An 18,496-nucleotide genomic window follows, 5' to 3' on the forward strand; every position below is an offset into this window, starting at 1 on the left:
ACCTAACCTCACACACCTAACCTCACACAGTTAACACACCTAACCTCACACACCTAACCTCACACAGTTAACACACCTAATCTCACACACTTCACACACCTAACCTCACACAGCTACAATATACTGGTAATAGAATGGTTTGGATTATAGTTTGGACCAGCAGCACTATAGAAAGCACAGAAAGCCCTGGAGCGGCTGGTGATTTGTGTTTCCTCTGGAGAGGAGGAGAAGAAAGGAGAGGAAAGGAGGAGAAAGGAGAGGAAGAGAGAAGAAAGTGCCTTTCAGTTTATTTTCAAAAGAAGTTGCAAAACTTTTAATGCCCAAGTTCATTGTTTTTAATCTGTTGTTCATGAAAAGAAAGGAGAACACCGTCACACTGTTAAAAGATGTCATATTCTAAACTATTAAACTGTATGGTAAATGTGTGTTTCTCCCCAGTCGCCCCTGGATCTGATAGACACAGGGAAAGGCCTGAAGGTCCAGACAACCACACCACATCTGGTTAGCCTGGGGAGTGGGAGGCTGAGTGTGGCCATCACCCTACTGCCCCTTAAAGAGGGTAACACACACTCTCACACACACAATCACTCACTCTCACACACACAATCACTCACTCTCACACACATAATCACTCACTCTCACACACACAATCACTCACTCTCACACACACAATCACTCACTCTCACACACATAATCACTCACTCTCACACACACAATCACTCACTCTCACACACACAATCACTCACTCTCACACACATTTGATTGGCCCATACTTTCCCTGATGCTTTTATCTGTTCATCTGTCTATAGATTTCACTGTAACCATGGTGACAGCTACTGGAGAGAGGGGGGGGGGGAGAGAGAAGGAGACAGGGAGAGTGACAGAGAGAGAGAGAGAGAGAGAGAGAGAGAGAGAGAGAGAGAGAGAGAGAGAGAAGGAGACAGGGAGAGTGACAGAGTGTCAGAGTGAGAGGGTTAGGGAGGAGAAGAGAGAGAGAGAGAGAGAGAGAGAGAGAGAGAGAGAGCGAGCGAGAGAGAGAGAAGGAGACAGGGAGAGTGACAGAGGGTCAGAGTGAGAGAGAGAGAGAGAGAGCGAGAGAGAGAGAGAGAGAGAAGGAGACAGGGAGAGTGACAGAGGGTCAGAGTGAGAGGGTTAGGGAGAGAGAGAGAGAGAGAGAGAGAGAGAGAGAGAGAGAGAGAGAGAGAGAGAGAGAGAGAGAGAGAGAGAGAGAGAGAGAGAGAGAGAGAGAGAGACAGGGAGAGAGAGAGAGAGAGAGAGAGAGAGAGAGAGAGAGAGAGAGAGACAGAGAGAGAGAGATATGATACGATACTCTGGGAGGAAATCAAGGAACACTACAGCCAGGACAGGGAGACAGACTGACTTCCTCCATCAGGGAACACTAAACACACACAGTAATTTTACTGTAAAATGACATAATTGCTTTACATTTATAGAGCTCCCAGTCATCAACAGGTGTCTCTGGTTCATCAGTATTCCAGACAGATAGCTCGCTAACAAGATCTACACCCAGACACAGTCTAGACTGGTAGACTTAAACACTGTCTATAACAGATGTGCTACGCTGACTAGATCATCTCTACCCCACAACAACGTACCATGACTAGTTCCAGGAGTGACCCGTATCGGGCGAGAGGAGGCGGTGATACCCCAAGACATTCCCATCCAGGGTACGGAACACTGTGTCATCACCCTTGACCCCTACAGTAACCTCTGCTCCCAGGATGGGGTCGCTGTGACATCACCCGTCCCGCTCATACAAGGTGAGATACTCAGAGGAATTCAGAAACAGAACCACACACACACTAACACACACACACACACACACACACACACACACTAACACACACACACACACACACACACACACACACACACACACACACACACACACACACACACACACACACACACACAAACACACTAACACACACACACACAGTCTTGTACAGCTAACCTTGTGGGGACACACAATTCAGTCCTATTCAAAATCCTATTTTCCCTAACCCTAAACCTAAGCCTAACCCAAAAACCTAACCTTAACCTTAACCCTAAAACTAACCCTAGCTCCTAACTCTAACCCTTAATGTAATTCTAACCTTAAGCCTAACCCCCCTAAGAATAGCATTTGACCTCGTGGGGACGAACAAAATCTCCCCATTTGGTCAAATTTGTGTTTATTTACTATTCTTGTGGGGACTTCTGGTCCAGAATAGTTAAACACGATCAAAAACACACACACAGGACCACAGACACACACACACATAGTACCAAACATACACACAGTACCACAAACACACATTACCACACACACACACACACACTGTTCCACAAACACACAGTTCCACAAACACACACACTTAGTCGCCACCTACTGGTAGTAGTTGCTGTAGTTCAAATTTGAGCGTGTGTGTGTGTGTGTGTGTGTGTGTGTGTGTGTGTGTGTGTGTGTGTGTGTGTGTGTGTGTGGTTAGCTTTCACATTCCTGTATATACAGTATGTGTGTAAATTTGGCCCTTAGCCTATTAGCTTGATTAGCGTTGGTTTGGAACGGATAGCTCCTGTTGTCTGCAATGCCATGATGACACAACGTCCAACAGAGAACACACTCCTCCTTTCCCCTTCCTCTCTCTCCTTCTCCTTTTAAATCTGCCTCTCTTCTAATCATTTTCACTCTCGCTTCAAAACAAATTGTAATGGCCACATACACATATTTAACAGATGTTATTACGGGTGTAGCGAAATGCTTTGTGTTCCTAGCTCCAACACTGCAGTAGTATCTAACAATTCACAACAATACACACAAATCTAAAAGTAAAAGAATGGAATATATATAAATAGTAGGACGAGAAATGTCAGAGTGGCATTGACTAAAATACAGTAGAATAGAATACAGTATATACATATGAGATGAGTAAAGCAGTATGTAAACATTATTAAAGTGGCCAGTGATTCCATGTCTATGTATATAGGGCAGCAGCCTCTAAGGTGCAGGGTTGAGTAACCGGGTGGTAGCCGGGTGGTAGCCGGGTGGTAACCGGGTGGTGATGATCTCCTAGTGATCACTTCTATTTCTCCTTCTCTCTTCTAGCTCCAAACATTATTTTCCTCTTATCCCTCTTTACCTTTTCCCTTCTTAGGGTTTTTGGAAGAACACATTCCTCTATTGTCATATTCTCTCATTTTTTCCTACCTCTCTCCCCATTAATTTCTCTATCTCTTTTCACACCTCAGGGGTTGGGGTTAAATGTGGAAGACACATTTCAGTTGAATGCTTTCAGTTGTACAACTGACTAGGTATCCCCCCTTTCTCTTTCAGTTGTACAACTGACTAGGTATCCCCCTTTCTCTTTCAGGTGTACAACTGACTAGGTATCCCCCCTTTCCCTTTCAGTTGTACAACTGACTAGGTATCCCCCCCCCCTTTCCCTTTCAGTTGTACAACTGACTAGGTATCCCCCCCTCCCCTTTCTCTTTCAGTTGTACAACTGACTAGGTATCCCCCCCCCCTTTCCCTTTCAGTTGTACAACTGACTAGGTATCCCCCCCCCCTTTCTCTTTCAGTTGTACAACTGACTAGGTATCCCCCTCCCTTTCAGTTGTACAACTGACTAGGTATCCCCCTTTCCTTTCAGTTGTACAACTGACTAGGTATCCCCCTTTCCCTTTCAGTTGTACAACTGACTAGATATCCCCCTTTCCCTTTCAGTTGTACAACTGACTAGGTATCCCCCCCTATCTCTTTCAGTTGTACAACTGACTAGGTAACCCCCTTGCCCTTTCAGTTGTACAACTGACTAGGTAACCCCTTTCTCTTTCAGTTGTACAACTGACTAGATATCCCCCTTTCCCTTTCAGTTGTACAACTGACTAGGTATCCCCCCCCTTTCCCTTTCAGTTGTACAACTGACTAGGTATCCCCCCCCTTTCCCTTTCAGTTGTACAACTGACTAGGTATCCCCCTTTCCCTTTCAGTTGTACAACTGACTAGTTATCCCCCCCTTTCCCTTTCAGTTGTAAAACTGACTAGGTATCCCCCCTTTCTCTTTCAGTTGTACAACTGACTAGGTATCCCCCCCTTTCTCTTTCAGTTGTACAACTGACTAGGTATCCCCCTTTCTCTTTCAGTTGTACAACTGACTAGGTATCCCCCCCCTTTCTCTTTCAGTTGTACAACTGACTAGGTATCCCCCCCTTTCTCTTTCAGTTGTACAACTGACTAGGTATCCCCCCCCCTTTCTCTTTCAGTTGTACAACTGACTAGGTATCCCCCCTTTCTCTTTCAGTTGTACAACTGACAAGGTATCCCCCCTTTCTCTTTCAGTTGTACAACTGACTAGGTATCCCCCTTTCTCTTTCAGTTGTACAACTGACTAGATATCCCCCTTTCTCTTTCAGTTGTACAACTGACAAGGTATCCCCCTTTCAGTTGTACAACTGACTAGGTATCCCCCTTTCAGTTGTACAACTGACTAGGTATCCCCCTTTCAGTTGTACAACTGACTAGGTATCCCCCCTTTCAGTGGTACAACTGACTAGGTATCCCCCCTTTCTCTTTCAGTTGTACAACTGACTAGGTATCCCCCCCCCTTTCTCTTTCAGTTGTACAACTGACTAGGTATCCCCCCCTTTCTCTTTCAGTTGTACAACTGACTAGGTATCCCCCCCCCTTTCTCTTTCAGTTGTACAACTGACTAGGTATCCCCCCTTTCTCTTTCAGTTGTACAACTGACTAGGTATCCCCCCCTTTCTCTTTCAGTTGTACAACTGACTAGATATCCCCCTTTCTCTTTCAGTTGTACAACTGACAAGGTATCCCCCTTTCAGTTGTACAACTGACTAGGTATCCCCCTTTCAGTTGTACAACTGACTAGGTATCCCCCCTTTCAGTTGTACAACTGACTAGGTATCCCCCTTTCAGTTGTACAACTGACTAGGTATCCCCCTTTCCCTTTCAGTTGTACAACTGACTAGGTAACCCCTTTCCCTTTCAGTTGTACAACTGACTAGGTATCCCCCTTTACCTTTCAGTTGTACAACTGACTAGGTAACCCCTTTCCCTTTCAGTTGTACAACTGACTAGGTATCCCCCCCTTTCCCTTTCAGTTGTACAACTGACTAGGTATCCCCCTTTCTCTTTCAGTTGTACAACTGACTAGGTATCCCCCTTTCCCTTTCAGTTGTACAACTGACTAGGTATCCCCCCCTTTCCCTTTCAGTTGTACAACTGACTAGGTATCCCCCTTTCCCTTTCAGTTGTACAACTGACTAGGTATCCCCCCCTTTCCCTTTCAGTTGTACAACTGACTAGGTATCCCCCCTTTCTCTTTCAGTTGTACAACTGACTAGGTAACCCCCTTTCCCTTTCCTTTCCTCCCCACCTCTCTGTCTTGGTCTGGTCTGACCACTGTCCGTTAAAGATGTCTTCCAGCGATTATTACACTTTTTACTGTTGAAAAGTGATATCCCAAGTATAAATACAGTAAAGTACCCACACTAAAAGGGTCAAATAAATATGTTTTGAGAAAAATAGTGTTTTTTAGATGGAACTGCAAACTTGAAGGAGTAGGGCTTTCAAGGAGTTGGTCTGACGGGAATCCATGACGTCATCGGTCTCCCCCCCAGCTGTGCTATGTAGTGTCTTACCTGGACCACCTCGAGGTGTGCCTTTTGTTAAGTTAATCAGGTGTTTGGGAGATTGGATTAACGCTTTAAATATTCACTGACCTGTTTGTTTTAACACTGTGGCTGGCTGACTCTAATATTGACAAGATGTTTTTTGATATACGTCCTGGAGGCCAAGGTATTGTTCGTCCTGGAGGCCAAGGTATTGTTCGTCCTGGAGGCCAAGGTATTGTTCGTCCTGGAGGCCAAGGTATTGTTCGTCCTGGAGGCCAAGGTATTGTTCGTCCTGGAGGCCAAGGTATTGTTCGTCCTGGAGGCCAAGGTATTGTTCGTCCTGGAGGCCAAGGTATTGTTCGTCCTGGAGGCCAAGGTATTGTTCGTCCTGGAGGCCAAGGTATTGTTCCTCCTGGAGGCCAAGGTATTGTTCGTCCTGGAGGCCAAGGTATTGTTCGTCCTGGAGGCCAAGGTATTGTTCCTCCTGGAGGCCAAGGTATTGTTCCTCCTGGAGGCCAAGGTATTGTTCGTCCTGGAGGCCAAGGTATTGTTCGTCCTGGAGGCCAAGGTATTGTTCGTCCTGGAGGCCAAGGTATTGTTCGTCCTGGAGGCCAAGGTATTGTTCGTCCTGGAGGCCAAGGTATTGTTCGTCCTGGAGGCCAAGGTATTGTTCGTCCTGGAGGCCAAGGTATTGTTCGTCCTGGAGGCCAAGGTATTGTTCGTCCTGGAGGCCAAGGTATTGTTCCTCCTGGAGGCCAAGGTATTGTTCGTCCTGGAGGCCAAGGTATTGTTCGTCCTGGAGGCCAAGGTATTGTTCGTCCTGGAGGCCAAGGTATTGTTCGTCCTGGAGGCCAAGGTATTGTTCGTCCTGGAGGCCAAGGTATTGTTCGTCCTGGAGGCCAAGGTATTGTTCGTCCTGGAGGCCAAGGTATTGTTCGTCCTGGAGGCCAAGGTATTGTTCGTCCTGGAGGCCAAGGTATTGTTCGTCCTGGAGGCCAAGGTATTGTTCCTCCTGGAGGCCAAGGTATTGTTCGTCCTGGAGGCCAAGGTATTGTTCCTCCTGGAGGCCAAGGTATTGTCTCAGAGAGTCATAGAGAATAAGAGATATGAAGAGGGCAGGGCAGAGGGCAAGAGGTACAAAGAATTGGAAAGTTCATGGTAAGGACGAAGAAGAAGGGACAGAGAGAGAGAGAGGCAGAGAGAGAGAAAGAAGCAGAGCGAGAGAGAGAGAGAGGCAGAGAGAGAGAGAGAGAGAGAGAGAGAGAGAGAGAGAGAGAGAGGCAGAGAAAGCGAAAGAGGCAGAGAGAGAGAGAGAGAGAGGCAGAGAGAGAGAGAGAAAGGCAGAGAGAGAGAGAGAAAGGCAGAGAGAGACAGAGAGAGAGACACACGCACACACTTGTGGGTTGAGAGAGAGAGTGTGAAATTGGAAACACACACACGCAGCCAATAATCCGCGTTGTGCTTGCAGTGTTTTTCCAATAACAGAGATTATAAACTTAGGTTCTAATTTTTCAGAGTAAATAACTCACGGACACTAGAGAAGCTGAACCAAGTTGAATTCTCCCCAAAGGGTCGACACAGCTGTATTCAGATAAAGACATGTTCACACCACTACAAATATATATACTCCACTTTAGACACTCCTCCTTCTCTCCAATCCTTACATCTTGTGGTTCTACAGGAAGAGGATAATAGAGTAATGAACCATAATTTCTCCCTTCAGGGGATCTGACCTGACCTCAACCCCTCCTTCGCCTAATCCACAGATGTCCATCCTCTTCACCTATAGCAATCCTGTGACGTCCTCCCGTCCACCCAGCACATTCCACAGCCACTCTGTCTTTCTACAGAACCATTTACTGCTGACATATAAACCAGTCTCTTCCTTTATATACTATGTTTGTGTATACCAATGATCAGAGTTTACCCAGAATCCAACAACACCATACAACTAAGTCATATCACAGGAGCAAAGCCCTCTGAAAAACATCAGGGTGGATGTTTTTCTCCTTTTCCTACCCCTCTCTTCTATCCCTGTCTCACTGGAAAGATCTCAATTGCATTCTCCCACGTCCTCGCTCCTCGTCTCCTTCTCAAAACCCATTGGAGGAGAAGGTCAGAGGGGAGGGACCTCTGGCTTTCTTATCCAGTGGGTATTGAAAAGGAGATGAGGAGAAAGGACTGGAGTATGCAACTGAGATTTTCCTGTCACAGTTCTCTCCCTCATCTTCTTCTGTCCCAGCGTCACTCTCCTGCCACCCACCCCTTTTCTTTCTCCCTCTTTACTAAAACTGTTCTTCTGTGTATCAGAGAGGCTGGATTTCAAAAAGTAATAACCTCTATTTGAGTTTTTATTTTCTCCCACTGAGGCATAGCCACGTGAAGAAGGGGTGCTGAAGGTGCTGAAGGTGCTGAGGGTGCTGAGGGTGCTGAGGGTGCTGAGGGTGCTGAAGGTGCTGAGGGTGCTGAGGGTGCTGAGGGTGCTGAAGGTGCTGAGGGTGCTGAGGGTGCTGAGGGTGCTGCAGCACGCCCTGAAAAATGAGAATAAAAATATATTAATAAAGAAATTCTCTACTTTGGCAGAGGTATTTGTATAATTTGTATAATTAAGAACAGTATGTTGCAGGATTCAATCGTTGGAATTGTAAGAGTTGTTGCCCTGTCATTTTGTCTGTGATGTCATTCTAATGGAATCCAGAAAGAACACAACCCTGTCCTCAAACATTTACATCAAAAGATGAAAAGTTATGGTCAAAGACACAAAACATCCACATCAAATTAAATATTTGTCTTGATCAAATAACATAGAGAACAAGCACTTTTTGTACAGTATTAATTTACCATCCTTATGTAACAGTGTAGGTTCCGTCCCTCTCTTCGCCCCAACCCGGGCTCGAACCAGGGACCCTTGCACACATCAACGACTGACACCCACGAAGCATCGTTACCCATCGCGTCACAAAAGCCATGGCCCTTACAACGCAAGGGGAAACCCTACTTCAAGTCTCAGAGCGAGTGACGTCACTGATTGAAACGCTATTAGCGCGCACCACCGCTAACTAACTAGCCATTTCACATCGGTTACACTTACAAACCACTTAGTGTAAATTACTGTAGTATACATAGGCTGGTCATCTAGGTTAGTACCTATAGACTTTCTATCACCATGAAGAAAAACAATGTACAATACAGCAATTGAGTACATTCTGACATTAAGCGGTTTGTGATGATGTGGCTTAGTTGGTAGAACATGGTGCTTGCAACACCAGGGTTGTGGGTTCGATTCCCACAGGGGACCAGTATGAAAATGTTTGCAAACACTACTGTAAGTTGCTCTGGATAAGAGTGTCTACTGAAATGGAAAAGGAATGAATAGACCATTTCAGTTGTCACAAAGTATTTCAAGAAACTGGAAAACATATCAAGCAAGTATTTTTTATATTCCACAAGTATTATTAGATTAACTGTTTTGTACAGATAATTATCTGACTCAAGTTACAAATGCTGGTAAACACTCATACATTTAGTTAAAACATTTCCACTAAAGTAGTCCACTGGGCCTTTACTAGTCCTGTATTAGCTGACTGATATACTCTTCAGGCTTTACTAGTCCTGTATTAGCTGACTGATATACTCTTCAGCGCGGGGAATCATTTTTTGTTGCAGCACCCCCAAACTACTTCCCGCAGCTATGCTCTGATGTGTTGACTTCTATGGATTGGAGTGAGGCCACAGTAACATTCCCGTTAAGGTGTTTTCACAGAGGATAAAAGTAGGCATACGAAGGAAAAAGCATAAGAAGGGTGGGGACTAAATACCTCTGGTTTATAAACCGCTGTAAATCTACCAACAAAGAGAAGGGGGTCCGAGACTGTTTTAGCTGAACTGAAATGCGTTTTTAATCAAATAGTCGTTTTGGATTTTAAAACCGCGTGTTTTTTTTCATGCAGAGCTAGTAAACTTTCTTAGGGGCGGGTTTACATTTTACCCCAGTCTATTCGCGTCAAGCAGGCGTCACCACCGCATTTCGGGGGAGTTGGTGCGCTCCTTACCTCAAACTCAACTGGATGGAAATCCGTGGACACCAAAAGTCCCGAGTTATTTCTGGAGCTTTGTACTGGGCTGAAGGAGGATAAGAAAGCGGGGGGTTACTTTTCACCAATTGTCCTGATAATTGTTGTACATAGAGAAATAAGGAAAATCCTGCTGTTATTTTCGCTGGATGGAACTCAGTAAAAAGGTTAGTAAAAGTAGCCTTAACTCAAAAGTTCACTGGCTTGGAGGAATCTCAAGCGGCGCCAACATGTATGCGCAAGTGTGCATGTGGAACTGCGATTTGTGCTCTCATATCCTACAATAGTGTTTTGTGCAACATTTCCTACGTTTGGTTTTGTAGCGTTTTGTGACTTGTGGGGAAATGATACAGGTATTTGTTTGTCAGCTGATTTAATGGCAGTAAATTGGCAAGGATAGGCTACTTGACCATTTGCGTCACTCTTGCTCTGTTGCAACCATCAATTCTATAATTGTTACAAATAAGAACCGATCTTGCTTTAGCCCCCCAAAACATGTCAGTCTATAGCCTAGCCTACGTTTTTAGTGAAAATGGACTTCATTACCTACGAGCAAAGTTGAAGTCCATCTTGACGTCAACATTGTAAGCAGCACCCACACATCACCTCAGCCAAGTCTCATAGACAAGACGTAGCATAGTAAACGTAAATCCGGGATGCTGAAACTAATATATGTTAAGTTTGATATGGTTACATGAGACAGAAGGTTATTTTAAAGGGGCATTTAAAAAATAATTCAACGTTATGTTAATCATCTCCAGTACCACCCCAACATTAACATATGTAAAAATGGCACTTTGCTATGTGTTGTAGTAAAAAGATAAGAGGAAGATACGTTTTACCAATGACATCAGTGTGCATTGTGATTTTAACCAATTATCAGGAGGTGTTGCCTCCTAATTGTCTATTAATTGGTGGATGATGTCATTGGAAACACGTATCTATCTTTTTTAATACAAAACATAAACTTGCCATTTTTACAAATTTATTACAAATAAAAAAAAGTAAATATCACATTTACAAAAATATTCAGACCTTTTACTCAGTACTTTGTTGAAGCAGCTATGGCAGCGATTACAGCCTTGAGTCTTCTTGGGTATGACGTTACAAGCTTGGCACACGTATTTGGGGAGTTTCTCCCATTTTTCCCTGTAGGTCCTGTCAAGCTCTGCCAGGTTGGATGGGTAGCGTCGATGCACAGCTATTTTCAGGTCTCTCCAGAGATGTTCGATCGGGTTTAAGTCCGGACTCAGGCTGGGGCATTCAGAGACGTGTCATGAAGCCGCTCCTGCTTGGTCTTAGCTGTGTGATTAGGGTTGTTGTCCTGTTGGAAGGTGAACCTTTACCCCAGTCTGAGGTCCTGAGTGCTCTGGAGCACTTTTTCATCAAGGATCTCTATTTTATGATGACATTTTGTGCCGTTTTTGTTCGTTTTGGACTCCGGTAAAGTTTTTTTCGGCTGTTCAGGCACACACACTTTTTCATGGAGGCACACCAAAGTTGGTAGCTGAAGTCTATGCCCCTTTGTCAGTGATTGGTCAACAGTAGGATTCTTATTTTAATAAAATATGAGGGGAAAGGGTGTTGCACATGTCACCATCAATATCCGCACTATGAGGAGAGTTAAGGTAAAGTCCCTCTTAATTCACCTGCACATTCATTTCTTTGTTGTTCCTTTTCCATACAATCCATTATGTACAATTGCACTAAATATTATTTGAATAATGCAAGTTTTTAAATCCCTGCTGTCTTTAAAATGACATTCAGGAGCAAAATTTGTTCAATAGTTTTTAATTAATAAAACAAAATATTAATTGGAAGTGTGTGTGTAACTGGCGCCCAGGGGCCAGTTCCCCTAGTAGGGGATGGAGCGAGTTGCCCCCAACACACTCACCCAACATATTACTACTTTACTCTAAAATTATCTATGTTTTTCTCTCTAAACAAGTGGATTATTTAAGACTTTCCAACTTGTATATTTAAAAATATATATATAATTTGGTAACATCTTGTGGTTTTAATGTGAATTACAGGGAGGGGGCTAGTTGCTCCCTAGTACCCTAACGATGCGCCTATGAAGGGTCTAACAATGATTTTAACCTTAAGATGCTTTTGGTGAAACCGGGCTTAGTTCAGTTCAGACAGATGTGATTTCACATGACAAGACAAAACTGCCTGCGGTCATAGAAGGTAGAACTGAAGTGAAGCCAAAGGAAATCTGTCTTTCAACGGCTTTAGCTCTGTTCTGGGACTCTGTTATTTATTCAGACAGGGGCTTTGATTTAAGATGGCAAGATTAGCCACATTATTTGTTTTTATAAAGGAGAGAGGACATTTAATTGAAAGCAGCAGCATTTGTCAGCTGACATGACAATGTTACTCACGGATACTTAAAGTAAACTCACTTCCCTCCTTCCTTCCCCCATCCTACCTTGGTCTATAGTAGACGTATTCATTTAAAGGTGTCCGCATGCTTCCCATCCAAAATTGTTCAGAAGATTTCGGTACATATTTTATGAGGACATTTTTTTTTACGACGTTTTGTGACGTTTTTGTTAGTTTTGGACTTGTTGTTTTTTCCCCAGCTGTTCGGGCACACACATTTTTTCAGGAGGCAAGCCAAAGTTGGTAGCTGAAGTCTACACCCCTTCGTCAGTGATTGGGAAACAGTAGGGATTATTCAATGAAGCGAGAGATTACTTGTTTTCATGCAAATTTTTTCATTGAGAAAAACTGCACCAAAAATCTTTGTTAGATGTAAAATTACGCCAATAAGATCTCCTCAGCAAACATGTCAAAATTAATGACAGATCTCTTGAGTTATGGAAGATATTAATTCTGACTTTTGAAAAAGTGTATACTGGCTATGGCATCTTAAAATGGACAAACAGTACTATTGCCTCCTTTTCCCCTCCTAATTTTTCAAGCGAAGGTCTCTTTGGCAAATCACGAGTGGAATGTAATAGCTGAACAGAGACGACAACCAGGCTATCGATTTAGATCAACCAGAATAAATTGGTACCAGGCTTCTTCTTCACTGGCATCTGTATGATCAAAGTGTGTGCGGTTATCGTTGTAGCTGGGGGATAGCTGTAAAATCGAAATGTCCTGTAGCCCAGATTGTGTGTTGTCTAGGGGGAGGGAGGAAATTAGAAAGTAGTTTAATAAACAAATAAGGGCAACAGTTGTATAACACTGGCAGACTGTTGAAAGTCAGGGAATTAGAGTTTAAGAAAAGACTGCTGTTACAGACTGTTCTCGTGCTCTCTCCTTCCCTCTGACTGTTTATATACTGTAAGATACTGTGAGTGATTAGATAGAGACTGTAAAAAGTATTTATACACACACACACACACACACACACACACACACACGGTCATACAAGGTCACACACGGCATAGGCGAGAGTGGCGTAAATTGAGCCAAAGGGGTAAGTTGAGCCACCCTTGTTTCTAGGAAACCATACACAAAATTAATAATTTGACAAATTTTTTTTAGGAAAAGGTTGTCATTTCATGGAGTCTGTGAAGGAAGAAACCACATGGAAAAAGTGCAAGTTTGGTCCAAAAAACAGATTTTCACCAAGTCAAATTAAGCCAAATTGGATCATTTTTGTAATGTTCTATACATTAGTCGGGGTCTCTATTGGTTTCAATGTGATGGCCTAAACCTAGCATGAAAGTGCATCCTTGTAGATGTATGGCCTAATACAGTCAAAATGTTTTCCTTGGGGTAAGTTGAGCCAATGGCAAGTTGAGTTTCTTCCCAGGCGCAATGCAAGGCATTATCGCTGCGATAAGAGGTAAAAACAGGGCATGGCCTATTTTAAGTGTTTAAAAAAAGTACAAAGTGTTTGTTAGGTGTTAAGCCCGTGTTAAAAGATGCTTACAATGATTAAAAGACAAAAAAGCAATTGTGATTGGGAAATAAAGATAGACCATGGTTGTAAAACAGGTATTGATCGTGTTTATTGTGAAACAGGTATTGATCGTGTTTAATGGGAAACAGGTATTGATCGTGTTTAATGGGAAACAGGTATTGATCGTGTTTAATGGGAAACAGGTATTGATTGTGTTTATTGTAAAACAGGTATTGATCGTGTTTAATGTGAAACAGGTATTGATCGTGTTTATTGTAAAACAGGTATTGATTGTGTTTAATGGGAAACAGGTATTGATCGTGTTTAATGGGAAACAGGTATTGATCGTGTTTAATGGGAAACAGGTATTGATCGTGTTTAATGGGAAACAGGTATTGATCGTGTTTATTGTAAAACAGGTATTGATTGTGTTTAATGGGAAACAGGTATTGATCGTGTTTAATGGGAAACAGGTATTGATCGTGTTTAATGGGAAACAGGTATTGATCGTGTTTAATGGGAAACAGGTATTGATTGTGTTTAATGGGAAACAGGTATTGATCGTGTTTAATTCAGTTAATAAATGTGTAGGCGTCCCGTCAGGAAGAGTGAATTATGTCAGACATGTTTCTTTACACAGCTGAAGAGGAGGAGCCGACACACACACATTACTCACGTATTAGTTCCACTCTCTAGATACAGTATGTCAGATACATGTAAAACCACACACACACATCAGATTAGACTGAGCCCTCTAAGGGAGTCACATCCTCCCTGTTATCATGACCCACTTTCCTAACATTGGGTCTTTGAGACGGAGAGAGAGGGAGAAACAAAATGCCATATTTTTCCGTTTCCCCCTTTTCTCGCTCTCGTTCACTCTCTCTCCCTCCCCTGTTTGGTTTCCTCTCTGGGTATCTGTCTCAGTGTAGGTGGCTCTGGTATCAGTAACGGACAGATGGATGGAACCATTTTGTCATTTTCTATATTGTTTTTCTCCATAGTTGAGCTGTTTGCCAGGGATCCCTGAACTGCAACCTCAATGCTACAAGAATCAGACTAGTTTAATACAGATTAGACCTCCATGCTACAAGAATCAGACTATTTTAATACAGATTAGACCTCAATGTTAGAAGCATCAGACTAGTTTAATACAGATTAGACCTCCATGCTATAAGCATCAGACTAGTTTAATACAGATTAGACCTCCATGCTATAAGCATCAGACTAGTTTAATACAGATTAGACCTCAATGCTATAAGCATCAGACTAGTTTAATACAGATTAGACCTCCATGATATAAGCATCAGACTAGTTTAATACAGATTAGACCTCCATGCTATAAGCATCAGACTAGTTTAATACAGATTAGACCTCCATGCTATAAACATCAGACTAGTTTAATACAGATTAGACCTCCATGCTATAAGCATCAGACTAGTTTAATACAGATTAGACCTCAATGTTAGAAGCATCAGACTAGTTTAATACAGATTAGACCTCCATGTTAGAAGCATCAGACTAGTTTAATACAGATTAGACCTCCATGCTATAAGCATCAGACTAGTTTAATACAGATTAGACCTCCATGCTATAAGCATCAGAGTAGTTTAATACAGATTAGACCTCCATGCTATAAACATCAGACTAGTTTAATACAGATTAGACCTCCATGCTATAAGCATCAGACTAGTTTAATACAGATTAGACCTCCATGCTATAAGCATCAGACTAGTTTAATACAGATTAGACCTCCATGCTATAAGCATCAGACTAGTTTAATACAGATAAGTGGCTGAATGACTTCTCTGGATCATGTGGAAGGGCCAGTTTAAGGTTAACAGAGATGGTCAAGGTGATTTTACTTTTTGCTGACCTTCACTCAGTGACCTTTGTACTGCTGCATGCGAAAGAGAGTTTTTCCACTCTCTCTTTTTCTCTCCTTTCTGTGTGTGTGTGTGTGTGTGTGTGTGTGTGTGTGTGTGTGTGTGTGTGTGTGTGTGTGTGTGTGTGTGTGTGTGTGTGTGTGTGTGTGTGTGTGTGTGTTATATGGGGTTGTGAGCCTGGTGTCTTATTAATGCTTCCTGACTCAGTGATCCTAATTGATAACCTGAACAAACACTGTGTTCTGGAACAGACCTGTGTGGTTGACTGAGCAGTGCAGCAGATGAACAGACCTGACCCTGGGGTTGACTGAGCAGTGCAGCAGATGAACAGACCTGACCCTGGGGTTGACTGAGCAGTGCAGCAGATGAACAGACCTGACCGTGGGGTTGACTGAGCAGTGCAGCAGATGAACAGACCTGACTGTGGGGTTGACTGAGCAGTGCAGCAGATGAACAGACCTGACTGTGGGGTTGACTGAGCAGTGCAGCAGATGAACAGACCTGACTGTGGGGTTGGCTGAGCAGTGCAGCAGATGAACAGACCTGACTGTGGGGTTGACTGAGCAGTGCAGCAGATGAACAGACCTGACCGTGGGGTTGACTGAGCAGTGCAGCAGATGAACAGACCTGACTGTGTGGTTGGCTGAGCAGTGCAGCAGATGAACAGACCTGACTGTGTGGTTGGCAGAGCAGTGCAGCAGATGAACAGACCTGACTGTGTGGTTGACTGAGCAGTGCAGCAGATGAACAGACCTGACTGTGGGGTTGACTGAGCAGTGCAGCAGATGAACAGACCTGACTGTGGGGTTGACTGAGCAGTGCAGCAGATGAACAGACCTGACTGTGGGGTTGACTGAGCAGTGCAGCAGATGAACAGACCTGACTGTGTGGTTGACTGAGCAGTGCAGCAGATGAACAGACCTGACTGTGTGGTTGACTGAGCAGTGCAGCAGATGAACAGACCTGACTGTGTGGTTGACTGAGCAGTGCAGCAGATGAACAGACCTGACTGTGTGGTTGGCTGAGCAGTGCAGCAGATGAACAGACCTGACTGTGTGGTTGGCAGAGCAGTGCAGCAGATGAACAGACCTGACTGTGTGGTTGACTGAGCAGTGCAGCAGATGAACAGACCTGACTGTGGGGTTGACTGAGCAGTGCAGCAGATGAACAGACCTGACTGTGGGGTTGACTGAGCAGTGCAGCAGATGAACAGACCTGACTGTGTGGTTGACTGAGCAGTGCAGCAGATGAACAGACCTGACTGTGTGGTTGACTGAGCAGTGCAGCAGATGAACAGACCTGACTGTGGGGTTGACTGAGCAGTGCAGCAGATGAACAGACCTGACTGTGTGGTTGGCTGAGCAGTGCAGCAGATGAACAGACCTGACTGTGGGGTTGACTGAGCAGTGCAGCAGATGAACTGACCTGACTGTGGGGTTGACTGAGCAGTGCAGCAGATGAACAGACCTGACTGTGGGGTTGACTGAGCAGTGCAGCAGATGAACAGACCTGACTGTGGGGTTGGCTGAGCAGTGCAGCAGATTAACAGACATGACTGTGGGGTTGACTGAGCAGTGCAGCAGATGAACAGACCTGACTGTGGTTGGCTGCGCAGTGCAGCAGATGTACAGGATATAGGTTGTAATACAGACAACTGAGAGGACAAATACATGGACTGTCTTGTCTGAGTTACATCTCATTTAGTTTGTGTTATATCTGACTGTGTGTTTTCTCTCCAGGTTACTCTCTGTGTCTGGGTAAATCCTGCTTCTTGCGCTTCAACCATCCAGAAGAGGCCAGCCGTATGAACAGCATGCTGCCTCTGAAGAGCCCAGTCTCACCCCTGGGCTATAGCACAGGTAACATACCCACCCCTACCCTCTGAAGAGCCCAGTCTCACCCCTGGGCTATAGCACAGGTAACACACATGCCCCTACCCTCTTTCACCTCTGACCTCCCCTTGACCCCAGTCCTCGCTTCTCCTTTGTTCCTTCCCTCCCTCCCCCATAGATCCCATCAGTCCATAGTCCCTCAAATGTCATATGACTTCCTGTCTCCCACTCTGTGTGAGGGTACAGTTACAGGTGGAACCCATCATGACAGTTGTGTGTGATTGAGACGTGTTCATGCGTGACGAAGGCATTCTTGCGTCCCTAATATATGTGATATCTTCATAGAGGGGTCTCTGAAGAGTCACAGGGTTATCATAGGGGTCTCAGAGTCACAGGGTTAGAAACACAGAAGGAATGCTTTATTGTAGGGTGTAAAACTGTCTGTTACCCCCCCCTCCCCCAACAAACCTAAAACACACTTCTCTAGATCAAGGCTGGTGGAATGTTCTTCAGAACTGGCAATAGCTGTCGTCATGGTGATGCAGCTGTATTCTGCTGTAACCGTGGTGATTGATCAATCAATCAATCAGATGTATTTATAAAGCCCTTACATCAGCTGATGTCACAAAGTGCTGTACAGAAACCCAGCCAAAAACCCCAAACAGCAAGCAATGCAGGTGTAGAAGCATGGTGGCTAGGAAAAACTCCCTAGAAAGGCCAAAACCTAGGAAGAACCCTAGAGAGGAACCAGGCTATGAGGGGTGGCCAGTCCTCTTCTGGCTGTGCCAGGTGGAGATTATAACAGAACATGGCCAAGATGTTCAAATGTTCATAGATGACCAGCAGGGTCAAATAATAATAATCACAGTGGTTGTCGAGGGTGCAACAGGTCAGCACCTCAGGAGTAAATGTCAGTTGTCTTTTCATAGCCGATCATTGAGAGTATCTCAACCGCTCCTGCTGTCTCTAGAGAGTTGAAAACAGCAGGTCTGGGATAGGCAACACGTCCGGTGAACAGGTCAGGGTTCCATAGCTGCAGGCAGAACAGTTAATTGGAGCAGCAGCACGACCAGGTGGACTGGGGACAGCAAGGAGTCATCAGGCCAGGTAGACCTGAGGCATGGTCCTAGGGCTCAGGTCCCCTGAGAGAAAGAAAGAAAGAGAGCATTTGATCACAGTATGTGTGTGTGTGTCTGGCGTATATCAGTG

General features: G+C 44.3%; 2 protein-coding genes across 7 annotated transcripts in view; one reads left to right on the top strand and one right to left on the bottom strand.

The window, feature by feature from the left end:
- Window positions 1-7,051: 7,051 nt before the first annotated feature.
- LOC123731545 (transcription factor mef2A) lies at window positions 7,052-10,360 on the bottom strand. 3 transcript variants are annotated; one of them, XR_006762714.1, is made up of 3 exons: window positions 9,899-10,189; window positions 9,690-9,759; window positions 7,052-8,168 (listed from the first exon to the last, which is right to left on the bottom strand). XR_006762714.1 is itself a non-coding variant. In XM_045710811.1 (3 exons), exons 1-3 carry the CDS (start codon window positions 10,277-10,279, stop codon window positions 7,754-7,756), a joined length of 504 nt encoding a protein of 167 aa, XP_045566767.1. In that variant the 5' UTR covers window positions 10,280-10,360; the 3' UTR covers window positions 7,052-7,753. The 3 variants fall into 3 exon arrangements, 2 of the variants coding, with proteins under 2 accessions (XP_045566767.1, XP_045566768.1); XM_045710811.1 differs by lacking the exon at window positions 9,899-10,189 and adding an exon at window positions 10,261-10,360; XM_045710812.1 differs by lacking the exon at window positions 9,899-10,189 and adding an exon at window positions 10,257-10,360.
- Window positions 9,476-18,496, top strand: part of LOC106590600 (pleckstrin homology-like domain family B member 2) — a 61,470-nt gene continuing 52,449 nt past the window's right edge. The window contains exons 1-2 of one of the 4 annotated variants that reach the window (XM_045710807.1): window positions 9,476-9,877; window positions 17,195-17,314. In XM_045710807.1, the coding sequence (XP_045566763.1) occupies window positions 17,260-17,314 (55 nt within the window). In that variant the 5' untranslated portion in view covers window positions 9,476-9,877; window positions 17,195-17,259. The remainder of the gene's footprint in view (window positions 9,878-17,194; window positions 17,315-18,496) is intronic. The other 3 variants (XM_045710808.1, XM_045710806.1, XM_045710809.1) reach the window with 3 other exon arrangements.

This window comes from Salmo salar, chromosome ssa29 (genome assembly GCF_905237065.1).
Source record: "Salmo salar chromosome ssa29, Ssal_v3.1, whole genome shotgun sequence".
NCBI classification, from domain to species: domain Eukaryota; kingdom Metazoa; phylum Chordata; class Actinopteri; order Salmoniformes; family Salmonidae; genus Salmo; species Salmo salar.